The 16,201-nt window shown below is 36.5% G+C and overlaps 1 protein-coding gene across 1 annotated transcript in view; it reads right to left on the bottom strand.

Moving 5' to 3' along the window:
- The window catches only part of NSL1 (NSL1 component of MIS12 kinetochore complex), a 29,666-nt gene that overhangs the window by 12,749 nt on the left and 716 nt on the right, over window positions 1–16,201 (bottom strand). The window contains exons 2-4 of the mRNA XM_021007903.2: window positions 12,440–12,521; window positions 8,125–8,255; window positions 4,747–4,801 (exon numbers count right to left, since the gene is read on the bottom strand). Coding sequence (XP_020863562.1) covers window positions 4,747–4,801; window positions 8,125–8,255; window positions 12,440–12,521 — 268 coding nt within the window. The remainder of the gene's footprint in view (window positions 1–4,746; window positions 4,802–8,124; window positions 8,256–12,439; window positions 12,522–16,201) is intronic.

Genomic DNA, 16,201 nt, shown 5'->3' with positions numbered 1-16,201 from the left:
ACAAAGCAGAGAAAGAAACTCTGGGCCATTATCACAAATGAACACTGATGCAAAAATTTTAAATAAAGTATATGCAAAGACTACAACATTAGGAAGATTATAAATTATGACCAACTGGATTTAAGCTAAGAATGTAGGACTTAGTATTAGGAAAATTTTACATATATTTAACCACATTAATAACAAGAACAAAAATCATGATTATATCAATAGACTGAGAAAATTTTTTTTTGACAAAATATATAACCATTTCTGCAAAAAAAAAACCACCAGAAAATATAGGAATGTATGGGCCTTAAAGTGGTAAATTTTATATATCTAAAACCAAGAGTCAGGATCATACATAATGGGAATAAATTAGCATCCTATCCAGTAAGATCAGGGATTAAGCAAATATGTCCACTGTCACATGATGTCAGAAATGCTAACCCTAGCAGTCAGATAAGAAAAAGAAATAAGGAATAAGTAAAGGCCAAGAGTAACTGCTTTTTGCAGTGATATGATGTACTTAGAGAAGCCTAGAAAATAAACTAAAATTTAACTGAAAACTAGTAACTTTAGCAGGGGAGCTAGGTGGTGCAGCAGACAGAGCACTGGGCCTGGAGCCCAGAAAGACCAGAGTTCAAATTTGATCTCAGACACTCGCTAGCTGTGTGATCCTAAGCCATTCCAAAGCCATTTTAGAAGCTGCTGGACCAGCTGGGGAATCAGAGTGTACCACATTAGCTGTGAATTATCACAGAAGTTTTATAGTAACACAAGGTGGAAATTTAAGGTGCAGGAAAATAATTCATGTTGTTGGGGGAAATGATGTCAAGCAAACCATCTCTGAAGTCCTACAGGAATGTGAACAGATGAAATATGTGTCCGTTTCCCTCCCAGCCATTGGAACAGGACGGGCCAGAAAAGACCCTGCTCATGTTGCTGAATCTATAATTGATGCCATTGAAGATTTTGCACAGAAAGGGTCTAGCTAATCAGTGAAAAAAATGAAAGTGGTCATCTTCCTGCCACAGCTACTGGAAGTGTTCCATGATACTAATAAAAAGAATAAGCTCTAAGCCACCAATCTCTATGTTCTTGAAAATAAAATCATTTTTCGGTCTTGCAAGCCAACCTCCCAGAAAACAAGATAATTTGGTTTTGGAAAAAATAAAAAAAATCAGCAACTTTCCAGGCATGTGGTGAAAACAAGGAGAATGTTGACCGTGCTATCTCTTAGATACAACATTTGATTTTAAAGGAACACAAAAGTTGTACTTTCTCTGATTAGATAACCAAAAACTTTGCTGAAAAAGAATACATTGAACTGAATGAGCTGCAAAAAAGGTTAACTATAACCATTGATATGAAACGTGGAAGGTCTCAAATTGAGTTCACAGGAACTAACCAACATGTGTTTGAGGCTTCCCAGGCAATTCAAGGCATGATCAAGAGAACACACTCATGTATGGATGAGGAGTCTAAGGCTGAGGAACTCAGTAGAACCACCATATGGGAGTATGACGACAATGGTCTTTTCAAGCCTTTTGACAAATAACTAATCTGCATTTAGAGAATGCAAGGAAAGGAAAGAAAAATAACGTTAAAATTAAGAATGAAAACTACACAGTAGACTTTAACACTAACCTTGCTACAAATGGAAAGGGATACAGCTTGCCTGTTCACCATATCAAAAAACCTGAAGTTGAGATCCCTAATCACTGGGATGAGATGAAAGACCAGAACCTTCTTTTGGTGGATTTACCTCCAGGACATGAAAAATACAAGCAAGTAAAAGACAAGTTTTGTCAGACTTGTGCTAACTACACCACAGAGAAGATTCAGAGAATACAGAACAGAAGCCTTTGGAATTTGTATAAGACAAAGAAAATACTCATAGATGACCAGAACAAACACACGAATAATGAAAAATACCTCTTCCATGGGACAGATGTTGACTCAGTGTCCCATGTCAATAACCAAGGCTTTAATCACAGTTATGCTGGGAAAAATGCTACGGCATAGGGAAAAGGAACTTATTTTGCTGTCAATGCCCCATATTCAGCAGACAACACATACTCCAAGCCAGATATCAATGGGAAGAATCATATGTATTATGTGTAAGTACTTACTGGTGTTTACACTGTTGGAAATTCATCATTAATTGTCCCTCCACCAAAGATAACTCAAGATGCTATGTTCTATATGCCTGCATAAAACTGGAGAAGGAAATGGCAAACCATACCAGTATCTCTGCTAAGAAAACCCCACGGACAGTTGGTCCATTGGCTCATGAAGAGTCAAACACAACTGAACAACAACAAATAACTTCTGCAAAGCTGCAGATACAAAATAAATACACATAAATTATCAATCTTCCCCTTTATTACCAACAAAATATAGCAGGATGAAAGAAAAGAAACTCTATTTGGAATACCTACAAAATTTATAAAATGCTACCATGACATATTCACAGCAACCATATGAATACAATTACCAAATAGTCTCTTACAGAAATAAAGCCCCACTGTTAAACCCATGAGTTGGAATTTGTAGAACTGTGAATTAATCTAGGCGTTCTGGAAAGCAAATGATAATCCTACTTAATTAATTTATCTATTAAGTGCCACACCAATCAAACTACCAGAGGATTACTTTATAGAACTCAAAAAAAAAATCATCTTGGAGGAACAAAAGGTCAAGAATTTCAAGGGAAACAATGAAAAAAAGTTCCTAAACAGTACCAGATCTCAAAATATAATACAAAGCAGTAATCATCAAAATGATTAAAAAATAAAGGTCAGCCAATAGAACATATTAGGTATACAACATACATGAGGAAATGAAACTTGTGGCCTAGAGTTCAATAAACCCAAAGACCACTATTGGGTAAAAACCACTGGGGAAACTGGAAAACATCTGGCAGAAATTGGATTCAGACCTACATCTCATACTATATATCAAGATAAGGTCCAAATGGATACTTAAAAGGTCACCTCATAAATAAATCAGAGGAACAATGAGGGAAATATCTTTTTGTAGCTATGGATAGGGAAAGAGTTCATAACCAAACAAGGAACAGAGACTATTACACAAGGTAAAACAGGCAATTTTGATTATAAAAGATTAAAAAAGTTTTACACAAACAAAACTAATGCACCTAAATTATAAAGGAAATAGCTGGGGAAAAAAATCTGCATAGCAAGTTTCTCTGGGAAAGGTCTCATTTCCCAGATTTACAAGGAAATGGTTCAAATTTATAAGAATATATATTTTTTGTATTTTCTCAAAGGAAGAAATTCAAGCAATGAACAATGATATGAAAAAATGCCCTCAAAATCACTAATAATTAAAGAAATATAAATTAAAGCCACTCTGAGGTTCTCACACTCATAAGACTGGTAAAGATGAGATCAAAGAAAAATGGCAAATGTTTGGAGGGGCTACCAAAAAACAAGCATATTACTGTGCTACTGAAAGAGTTCTGAATTGGTCTAACCACTCTGGAAAGCAATCTGGAACTATGCTCCAAAAGTCACTAAACTGTGAATACTCTTGAGCCAGCTATACTATTACTATATTTATACTTCAGCGAAGATAGAAAGAGGAAAAGTAATCATATTTACAAAACTTGATAGAATCTCTTTTTGTAGTGGCAAAGAACTGGAAACTAAAGAGATGCCCATCAGGTGCAGATTGGTTGAATACTGTAGTATATAAATATAATGTAATACTTATATATATAAAATGATAGAAGGAATGGTTTCAGAGAAACCTGGGAAGACTTAAGTGATGCAGAGTGAAGGGAGTAGAACCAAAAGAACAATTTATATAATAATAACATTGTAAAGACAAACAATTTTGAAAGATTTAAGAACTCTAATCAATGCAGTGACCAGCCATGACTCCAGAGGATCAAGGATGAAAAATGTTACCCATCTCCTGACAGAGAAATGATAGACTTAAGACACAAAATAAGATATATATTTTTGGACATGCTTGATATGGTAATTTCTTTTGTTTGACTATGTATATTTGTTATGATAGTTTTTCTTTTCAATGGGGATGAGAAAATATTAATTAGGAAAAAAATTTAATTTTTAAAAAAGAAGCTGTTTACTACATAACAGGATCATTTTCAAGTGCTCTCAACTGAAAAGTTTTCAGTTCTCATGTTTACAGCATACATCACAAGCAACCAGTTGTATAAGAATTTAGTGAAACTAAAAGAGATGTAATGAAGGGTTCTCGTAACATTTATACAGCACCTTAAAATTTGCAAAACCCTTTTACAAATACTATCTCATTTTATCCATGCAACCATTCTAGGATACAGGTACTATAATTATCCTCATTTTTACAAATAAAGGAACTGAACCAAAGAGTAATTAAATACAGACCTAGGATTACAAATTTAATAAGTCTGAGGCCAGACTTGAACTCAGGTGTTTCTGATTCGATGTCTAGAGCTTTATCCACTCCATCAGTTGGCTATCTCCAAGAATATAATCTATCTTTCTATAGCTAGTCTGTCCATTATAAAGTCTCACGTTATCAATGGCTGCAAATAAAATCTGCCTGTCTCACTAGAGAAACCTATCTTTTATCCTGTTTCCTTCCATTTTAGCTTTGGATTTGCAGAAAATCAAATTGGATGAATAAACGTAAAGGCACTCTTGTTGCTAATCTATTAGTACAAAAACTATAAATCAAAACAATCTTGAGCTAATGCTTCATTTTCTCTGCAACCAAATGTGGACTCACCTTGCTTGGCATCAGGTTTTATCTCCTCTGGATGTATAACAGGCCGGTAGTATTTCTAAACATAAAATAAGAATTGATGAAAAAATGCCTCAATTTTATCTGGAAATACATGCTTTCTTTAAAAATGAAAATGAGTTTCGTTTTGTCATTGTAAGCAAATATTGTATATTAACATCAGTATTTGCTGCAAAATACCAACTCCAGTCATCTGCTAGAGGAGAAGAAAAGGCAAGACAAGTTATTCAACTAAGGCTACATTCTGCCTTTCAGTGTTGCCACCTACTGTTCATATTAAGGAGCAGTACCACAGATAATGATTATCAGAAAACGCAAAACAGCAAGAAAGCAAACATGCACCACAAAGGTTTTGCATTTATTACTGCCATTCCCAACTAATGAACAGGTTCAAGAGTTACAGCTGCATGGAATTTGGAACATTGTGGGTACAGACACAACGTTATAAATGGTCACTGAGCTTCCAACACAGACCACAAAACCTACTTTAAACACGTAGGGTGACTATAACCTATGTTCTGATTATCATCGATCATCCCAGTTTTGAAGGTGGAGGGGAGGGGAAGAAAGTAAGGAGGAGAAAGAGAAGTAGGAAGGAGAAAGAGGAGTTCCTTCCCTTCCTCCAAGGCCTAAGCAAAATTCTGAAATAGGAAAGATGTATCTTCTACATTGTCCCATCTTTATTTATTTACTTTTGTGTCTCTTTCTCACCTCCTGGTAACTCTCTAGGTAGGCTTTTAATGTCCTTATGCTGCCCCAAGGCTCTTAGTGCAGCATCCTACTCAAGCTTACCAACCCCACAAACTTCCCATGGTCCCAAATCACTTCCTCTCTCAACCTCACAGTAGACGATCTCAACTAGGTATTAGGAAAAAAAAACAATGTAATTGAACAAATTCACAGTAATGTGTAAATATAACCCCACATCTCGGTCAGAGGTACCTGAATATTTTAAAGGGGAATGGAATTTCAAATAGCGTAAAAAAGCAAAATAGGAAAATATTCAGTCACAGCTTCTTCCTTTCTTCCACTATAAGCTCACAGATGTCTGAAAGCTGCAATTCTTTTCATTATAGCTCCTATGGCAATAACAAATGGGAGAGAACAGGAAAAGGGTGAACTAGCTTTAAGTATGCAATTTGTAAGTCAAGAACTACCACTAAACAACGTTTTTAAAAAGACAGAAGTTACATATGCATACATACGCACAGACAGACAGACAGACACACACACACACACACACATATATACACATATACATACATATTTAGGTAAACAGATAAAAGTTGCTCCCTGACTACACAGAAAACCTTTAAAATGGATTCTAAGCACGTTTCAGCATGCCAACAAACTTGGAAAAGGCAGGATTAAAAAGATACAGGAAGGGAGACAATTTCAAAATCTGGTGTATCTTCAAGAAATGCTTTCAATCAAATGTCTTCACTTGAGCTTTATTTAATTAATATTCAAGTCAAACATTTCTCTAAGTTTCTCACATATCAAGATTAGTCCCTATAACAAGAGTAGTTCAAATATCCTCTTAATTATCTCTCCTTCTACTCCTCCACTTTGGTCAATATCTACTGAAAAGCTGAAAGGTTCTAAGCATCACTAAAAATTAATCCAGTCATATATACAAAAAGATATGCTAATATTGGCGGGGGAGGGGAGAAGCTAACATAAAAATTTTAGGCAAAATGTGACTTTATAGCCTTCCCTCCTTTTAAATGGATAAAATTTATATCATTTTTTTTAGAATTACTAAATGCTTCAGATATGTTGTTCATATACTGCTACCTAAAATTCATATACTTTACACCCTTACAATTATTCCTAAAACCCATGGAACAAGAAAATTTTGTATACAAATTTTATCCAAAATTTGAATATAAGATAAAAAGGCATTTCTGCCTCTAGAACACAGGTCAGCAAACTACAGCCCAAGGGCCAAATCTGACCTATCACCTGTTTTTGCATGGCCTGTGAGCTAAGGATGGTTTTTACATTTAAAAAATAAAATTAAGAAGTTTAAAATGTAAAAAACATTCTTAGCTTTCAGGCTATACAAAAACAGGTGGTAGGCCAGATTTGGTCCTTGGCCTAGATTTTGTCAACCCCTGCTCTAGAAGATATAAGCATCTGCAGAGGAAAACAGTACTTTCTTTGCTTATGAGCATTCTCTTGTTTCCTTCTGATTTAGAAACTAGTACATGTTCTTGGCCTCCTAAGCCTAAAAGGACTTGGAATAGAGCACACAAGTTTGGTAGCACCCATTGTTACAGTAGAGATCAGAAATAAGAAACTTACTGTGTGGTTGGTTCAAAGAGCTTAGAGAGAGAGAGAGGAGTAAGATCTTAGAACATAAACCTAGAAGGGAAGAAGAGAGCTAAGACCATCTAATCCCATCCCCTTATTTTTATAGATGAGGAAAGTGAGGCTCAGGGAATTTAAATGATTTGTCCAAGGTCATACAGGTAGTGGTATTTGAAGCCAGAGCTCCCGATTCTAGAGCTAGAGTTCTTTCCACTCTCCCACATTTCATCCCTTCACCTAAAGGTTACAGAATTAGAAAGATGAAAAACTTAGGGACTCCTTGCCCAGTGACCTTGTTTTACAACAAAGGAACTGATAGAAAGTATCCTTCTTTATTGTTATATGCTGAGCAACATACAACATATACAATATACAACATATTTTTATGTTTCCAAAACAATGAAGTCTTTGAGGATTGTTAAATAAACTGCTATAAGCAGTAGTGCAGCCTTTTCCCCCCTTTGGAAGACATGTTCCACGACTGCTCTAAACAGTTTTTTCAGGAGATACGTATTGGTACAATACTTAAGACCATGAAACAAACTACAAGTACATAAATACTACCTATTGTCAATTAAATCAAATGCTATTCCAAATCAAATATTCTTATGCCTGTTTTACATTCTCTACCATTGTTCACAGGCCGCCCAAAATCCTTTGGCAGGCCCAAGTGGCCCTATGGGAATTCTGTATAGCGAGTTTTGCTGAGAGATTTGTATTTTCAAAGGCTGCCTGAAATCCTTTGGCAGGCAAGCAGCGCAAGGGCCATGGCCTGCAACACTGTGCAGGCCTGCCCTAAAAGAATAAATCTCTAACTAGCAATACCAGTTACAAATGACAAAGAAAGAAGAAAACAGTTAATAACGAATTCTCTTTGATTTTCTTTCCAAATTCTTAGAATTGTAAAGTCACTTTTAGTCTCTTAACTTCCATTTCTACTTCAATACTAGCTCAATACAACACATGGCATTCCTAACAACAGTAGAATCATTACAATAAGAATTTCCATAAGCTTATATTTTCAATAATTGTAAAGACAGCCCATCTTACCAAAATTTCATGTTGTGCTTTCATGGTTTTGATGACACATTCAGCAATCTTTCTGGGATACTGCTTACGTTTTGTAGCTGTATCTACTATAACTTCATCAAACTGATCTTCAAGAATTCTGATCTTAGGATCTAAATCCATAAAAACAAATAATTTAAAGCAAAAGAAATTATGCCTAAAATATTTTTCTGAGCACACTACTAATAACTCTATAGGAAACTATTAAATATTTATGCTTTTTAAAAAGGTAGCCTGCTTCTGGAAAAACAAAATAATTTTTTAATAAAGAAAATTAATTAATTTAAATATAAAACACATAGTAAGGTGCACTGGAAGTACATGCAATTTCCCAAACTCAATCCAACTAAGTAGTGCAAGTAAACATCTCTTTAGTGGTCTTAGCTAAATTAAACCTGCTAAATCAGTTCTCAAAATGGTACTGCTATCTCTTAAAATTAGATGTGCTAATCACTTTACAAAGAGCTATAAAAAAATAAGTCAGGTCAATTCCAGCAAACATTTACTGTATCAAGCACCTACTATATGGGTGGACTTGACTAATCTAAGCCTCAGTTTTCCCCTCTGTACTTTGGTAGAACAAAGATTTCATTCATGTGTCCAGTTCCTTCACTAGTACAGAACACAAATCCTCCGTGACTTACCCTGAGCAATTTTTGTCAACATTTCTCATAAATCTTACCCAATGCAGTTAGGGGCATTCCTCTAGCACTTCTAGTGGGTACTAAGGGGTACCAATATACTACTTGGACTTTCCAAACACTCTCTCTCCCTCTCACCACATGACTGGCTCATCTCTTTGAATTTTATATATTCTCTACAATTTCTAGGCTATTCCTCATACAGCAATCATTGTTGGTAACACGCTACAGTTCTTTATGCAAACTCTTATCTTTTTATTGCCTTTTGGGTTATTTGTAAGTTTCATTTTTTGGACATAATGGAGTTCTAGGGTTCACAGTCACATAGTATCACTGGCAGAATATTAGCATTAAAGAGAAGGGCTTTTGTGGCAGTGAGCAGTTTGGGATCACTGAAAATACAAGCAATTTCTAAAATGCAATCCAATCATATTTCTTCTTTCTATTTATTTATGGATCCATGTATAAAATTTATCCAACATATATTGGACGGATTCAATAGGCTGCCTACTTAGCTTCATGTCATAGTCTGATCAACATACATCCTTTATCCACTTTTCCCCCCACAGTGGTTACAAGACCAATTCCTTTTGCTACGGATTTGATATGGATTCTAATGAGTAGGTTGTATTCAAAGCAATTAATACAATTCCATCATCAATGGAAGCATTTGAAAATTACTAATCTACAAAATGAAGGTAATACTTGCAGAAGCTACTTCATAGGATAATTGGGAGGAAAGCACTTTGTAAACCGCAAAAATATTATATAAACATAAGCTATCATTATCATTATTATTAAAATACACAACATATTGTAAGCCTACCCAATAAAAATGCTTACCTTGCAATATTCTTAATGTGAAAACTTCATTAAAATTTTAATTTGCTCAATTAAAATAATAAAACAAAGAAATTATATCATTAGCCTAGAAAAAATACTGTAATACTTATTATGATTAATTGCAAAGCAAGTCTCCAAGGCAAAACAGGTATGAACAGAGGAAAAAAAATGGCTTCTTGGCACCATCTATTGGTCAGTCTGAAAAACTGTAATCTAAGCCTGTTTCTTATGAATGAAAAAGCAGTGGTTACTATATATCAAGCAGGGTGCTAAGCATTGAGGATAAAACAGATGCTCAAGAAGCACATGCTCTAATTGGGGAAGACAACATGTAGCTCAACTGCAAGCTGGAAGTTCAGAAGGCAGAGGTGAGGAGTGTAGAGACCACAGTGGCAAGGTAGATGGTTAAGCAGGATAGATGACAAGCCTAGAATCAGAGGTGGGGAACCTGTGGTGTCGAGGCCACATATGGCCTTTTAGGTCCTTGGGTGTGGCCTTTTGACTGAGTTCAAGTGTTACAGAACAAATCATTTTATTCAGGGAATTTGTTCTGTGAAGTTTGGATTCAGTCAAAGGGCCACACTTGAGGACCTAGAGGGCCACGTGTGGCCTCGAAGCTGCAGGTTCCCCACCCCTGACCCTAGATCTTCCTCCTGGATACTTTCTCTTCTCTGGGTATTCCTGTTATGGTTGTTATTTGGTTCTCTTCCTATCTGTATAATTACTCTTTGTCAGCCATCTTTTGTTGAAGTTTCATCCAGGTCAGGCCTCCCTACTATGGGCATACTTTAAGCTTCTGTCTTGAGCCTTCCCTGTCCACTTTTTTTGCTGCTATCTAACCATATCAGATCCCATGGGTTCAATTATCATCTCTCTTCAGATAACTCCCAGATCTACTTATCTAGTTTTCGTCTCCCTCCTGAGCTCTAGGGCTGAATCACAGACTGCTGACTGGACAGCTTGAATTAAACTTTCTAGAATTATCTCAAGCTCAACATATTCAAAATAGAATTTGTTATATTTGCCCTAAACCAACCAACAGAATTAGATCCCTAATTCTACTGAAAGTACCACTATCTTTCCAATCACTCGTTTACAATTTCAGTGTTATCCTCATTCTTCCTCACCCCACACATTCATTCGGTTACCAAATATTGTCAGTTCTATCAACACAAGATCTTTCATATACATCTTCATCTCTTCACTCACAGAGTCACCTCTCTTTCCCTGGACTACTGCAATAGCCTTCTAATCAATACCTCTCACGTCTCTTTCTACTTTAGTTCATTCTCTATATAGTGGCCAAACTGATCTTCCTAGAGTACAAGTCTCACAATGTCACCTCCTACTCAATAAACTATAATGGCTCCTTATTACCTCTAGGATCAAATATAAACTCCTCCGGCATTTAAAGCCCTTCCTCTCTTTCCAGCTTGTCACACATGATTCCCTTCCACACAGTCTATAATCCAGCGTTACCGAATAGTTACTGTTCCTTGGACAGAAAAATTCCCTCCTCCGTCTCTGTACTTTTTTTTTTAACTTAGGCAATGGTTAAGTGACTTGCCCAGGGTCACACAGCTAGTAAGTGTTATGTATCTGAGGCTGGATTTGAACTCAGGTCCTCCTGAATTCAGGGCCGGTGCTCACTCCACTGCTGGCCCCTCCATCTCTGTACTTCTGCAGTAGCTGTCCTCCACTCTCCTCACTTCCACCTGTCAGAGTCTGTTTCCTCAAAGACTCAATTCAAATGCCATCTTCTGTAAGAGGCCTTTTCTGGTCCCAACACCTGCTACTGATTTCCTCCTTATAAGACAGACCCTTGGGATAAAACCACAATTATGGGAGGGATATGAATGATGATCCAGCAAAGGAGGCTAACAGTGGTCAGATAGGTAGGAGGAGAATCAAGAAAGATTGATGTCATGAAAACCCAGAGGAAAGAATATTCAGGAGACAGCAGTCAACAAGTGTCAGACACTGAAGAGGTCAAGAAGAATGAGGACTGAGAACAGGCCACTAGAGAAATGCGAGTTATTGTTAGAAGAGGGGTGAGACATATTTGTTAATACCACTTCTACTCATGAGGAAGAGTTTTCTATTCCCTTCATAGTGAGTGAAGGGAAGGGGTGACAAGGGAGCAGCTTCAATCACTTAGGAAATACATTTATAACACTGAACTGCCTGAGATTTTCCCCTTTGTCTACTAAAAAATAGTATGTTGAAAGTTACCCTACAGAATAAAGTCAAAACAAACTCTCCACACTATATAAACACTGGGAAGTATCACTGAAACATCACCTACCTCCTCAGCCCTTTGACAGCACCAAGGCAGCACCTTAAGTCATTTTTCAAATTTTCTTCAACTAAATGAAGGCTACTAGACATCAAACTAGCACCAACACAGGCACTGCGCCCAGCCACTCTTTCCCTCCATGTCTTGTTATGTGATACTGAGCAGACCACATGGCTTCTCAGTCTCCAGCTCATGTTCAATAAAACTTGTTCTGTCTACCTCACAGGGCACGCAAAGGATCAAATGACACAGTGCATACAAAAAAGCTTCATCAAGATTAACCAGATGACAATGCTTATCGCCAATACCACTTATAGGGTGTCAGTCCAAGGTATCCGCCTGGTTTATTTAGATTATAAGTACAATATGCCTTCTTTATTGATTTCAGTTTTCTAAATTAAGTGTAAGTGGAAAACTGAAATTAGAGATGAAATAGTAACATTCACATTCAAAATTAAAATTCAAAATGAGTGGTCATACTTTATGCAAATAGGCCATAAAGGATTTAATCACATACCTACAGGAATTTCATTATCTGAAGTTTCCTGCCACGCCTCCCCATTGAAACTCACATTCTCTTGCACAGCAGTTACAAAATTCTGTAACAAATTAAGAACAGTTAAAATAACAAAGACTGCAAATGCTTGATTAAAACAGTGTCCACAACTAATGCTTCAGATTTAGCCTATCTAGCATGGAGACCAATCAGATCTGAATGGAAATCAAGGACCCTGGTTCAGATTTTAACTCTGCAACATACCTTTGTGGCATTGAGCAAGTCACAGAACTTCTCTGAGCTCAGTTTCCCCATCAGCAAAATGGGGATCCTAATATTTGTACTAATCATTTAACGGAAGCACACTGAACAAAATGCTTCATCATCTAGGTAGCAATTAAAACAACATAAGTACTTAGGTATGAGTCTATGGGGTAGGGCTAATACCAAAAAGTCATATTATGCTATTGGGTATATTTTTTTTTCCTTAATAACAACATTAGGATCCATTTCAATAGTTGAAATTATAATTAGTCAAGCAACAAGCATTTATTAAGCACACTGTGCTAAAGGCTGGGGATACAAAGAAAGGCAAAAACACTAACCTTACCCTCAAGGAGCCCACATTCTAACGTGGCAAAATATAAATAATTATGTAAGTACGTGTGTATTTATGATATCTAGAGTAGATATAAGATAAACTCAAAGGGAAAGCAGACATCTATCATATAATTCTATGAGCCTTTAAAGTATAATTTTTATTTCATAACATTTAAAATAAAAACTAAGGTCCAAACCATGGTGCACCTCAATTAAAAAAGGTTAAATGAAGACCAAAATTCTTTGAGTAAGAGTCTCAAAAGCATAGGTATTATAATACTATCATCTGATGATTGACACAAGGCAATCTACTTCAAGACCTTTCAGTATTAACTCCTATTCAGCATGGCCCTGTGGAAAGAGTACTATAAGCTGTGGTACCTTAGGCAAAACAAGTAACCTCTCTGGGTCTCAGTTCCTCAATTATAAAATGAGGGTATTAGACTAGATGATTTCTAAGGTCCCATGCAGTTCTAAATCAGTAATCCTATAAATTAGCTTATTTTCTACTCCAAATCTTTAAAGTAGCAAATCAAAGGATCATATATTTAGAGTTGCAAGGGATCTTATGGGCCATCTGTCATGAAAAACTGCATAACATGCTTATCAATAAATATTGATTGTGAACATAAACTGTTTTTATGTATCATAGTAATGTTTATTCCACCAGTGCAATTAACATCATTAGTACATGATATTATACTAGGTGGTTTAAGATGCAACTAAATCTCCTATTAATTTACACTATTATTTTGTAATAAAATAGTTCTTTGTATATTTTGTGTAGCCAAACCATTATTTTTCTAAGAGTTTTGTTTTCCAATTGAATACTTCTGTTTTGAATTACACTTAAAAAGTAAATAACAATAACAAGCTAAGTCACTAATTTCCTGGGAGACTCAAGCATTTAAAATAATTTACTCAAGTTATTCCTGAAATAAATTCCAGCAATTTAACATAACAAAACAGTTTATTCATAGAACAGAGCTGGAAGGGGGGCTCAGAAGTCATGTAATACAACCTCCCCTTTCATTTTACAGTTGAGATAACTGAGGCCTAAAGAAGTTAGGCTTACCAAAGATTACACAGCAGTAAATGTCAGAGGCAGAATTTGAATTCAGGCTGTCTCCAAACTCTAGAGCCAGTGCTCTTTACATATTGTATCATGCTGCTGACTCCTAGTTAGTCAACGAGCATTTATTAAGCTCTTACTATGTGCCAATCACTACGATAAACATTGGAGATGCACAGAAAGACAAAAACACTTTTCCCCAAGGCATTCACTTCCTGATGAGAGACATGTAAGTAGCCATGTACATGCTCTGTGTGTTGTTGGGATTTCAACTGATTCTTGAAGGCAGCCAGGGAAGCTAAAAGGTAGAGGTGAAGGGACAGAATATTACATGCATGGAGGATAGCCAGTATAAAGGCAGAATCAGGGGATGGAGTATCATGTGTGAGGAAGAGCAAGTAGGTCATTGAAAATGGATTATAAAGGGCATGGAGGAGAGTAAAGTATTAAGACTGGAAGGTATGAAGGGGCCAGCTTGTGAAGGACTTTAATGCCAAACAGAGGAGTTTCGATTTGGTCCTGAAGGTAAATAGGGAGCCACTGGAGCTCACTGAACAGGACAGTTAAAAATGGTCAGACCTAGACTATAGAAAAACCACTTTGGGAGCTGAGCAGAGAATGAACTGGTATAGGGAGAGATTCTAGACAGAGAAACCAGTTAGAAAGAGATTTCAAGAGTCAATGCAACAGGTGATGAGGGTCTGGACTATGTGAGCAAGAAAGTGACATTTATGAGAGATGGGATAAAGGTCAAAACATCAGGATTTGGCATAGGCTGAGGATAACGCCTGGATGACTGGGAGGATGGTGGAGCCCTCAACAGTAACATGGAAGTTCAGAATAGGGAAGATTTGGGGGAGAAAAGTAATAAGTTCTCTTTTGGACATGTTAAAGTTTGAGACATCTATGGAATATCCAAAGTAAGATGCCCAAAAGGTAAAGTGGAACTGTGACTCAGGAGAGGGACCAGGACTAGATACAAATCTAGAAATCATCTGCATAGAAATAATAAACGAATCCATGGAGCTGAAGAGAACACCAAGTGAGACAGTTTAAGGGAAAAAGAAAAGAGTTCAGGACAGTACCTAGGGAGACAACAGCAATTAGTGGGTGTGACACTAAAAACCAGCAAAGGAGAATGAAAAAAGAGTGTATAGCTAGACAGGCCCCAAAGAAGAAAAACAGAAGATAACTCCCCAGCTCACTGGCAGAGGTCAGGACCCACAGGTGTGCAATATTAAATAAATGTTAGATTTTTTTCTTGATGCATTGATCAATTATGCTCAATGTTTTCTTTTCTTTCTCTCCTTCTTTAAAAAAATCTGTTATAAGGGATAACTGGCAGAGAAAAAGTTGAAGGGCTGGAAGAAATTTGGGTAATGCCAAAACAATGTATTTTTAAAAAGAAAACTATTTTTAAAAAGGAGGTGAGAGGTGATGAGAGCCCCAATCAGGCTGATGACTTCGTGAATGGAGAGAAGGGGACATAAGGGAGAGATGCTGTAAAGGAAGAAAAGACAAGATCAGAAAGATGGAGTGAGGAGTTGAGGAACACAGTGAATTATCACGGGAAGTTCAGAAAAGGAGAGGATTTGGAGTTAAATTTGAGATGCTTACAGGACACTGTGTTCTAGATGTCCAAAAGACAGTAAATAATGTGTGACTATAGCTCAAAAGAGGGACTAGGATTGGATATATAGAAACAGGAAGATAATTTAGGATTTAGGAGGATGGACCAGCAAACCCCTGCAACTCTTAATTCTCTCTGTCTCTTGTTTGGTCATGAACTGTTCCCCTATTCATAAATCTGAAAGATATCTTCTTTGCTAACTTGCATAACTTTGCATAACTTGCTTATGATGTGACTTTCGATATAAAGTCATGTATCCTTTTGGAGCTTATCTTGGAATATGGTGTGAGAGACTTATCTAAACTTAATTTCTACCAGACTGCTTTCTAGTTTTCCCAAAAGTTTTCTGTCCAATAGATAGGGGTCTTTGATTTTCCTTGAATTTCCTGAAGAGAAGTACATATACACAGGGTGTACTTAGTCCCACAACTCTAAGACTTTGAGAATACCCTTTCTATGTCAGGCAGGGAACCTGTAACAG

This window comes from Phascolarctos cinereus, unplaced genomic scaffold (genome assembly GCF_003287225.1).
Source record: "Phascolarctos cinereus isolate Bilbo 61053 unplaced genomic scaffold, phaCin_HiC Scaffold_5;HRSCAF=322, whole genome shotgun sequence".
Taxonomy (NCBI): Eukaryota; Metazoa; Chordata; class Mammalia; order Diprotodontia; family Phascolarctidae; genus Phascolarctos; species Phascolarctos cinereus.
Note: the sequence above shows the minus strand (reverse complement) of the source record. Positions and strands in the feature narration are given on the sequence as shown.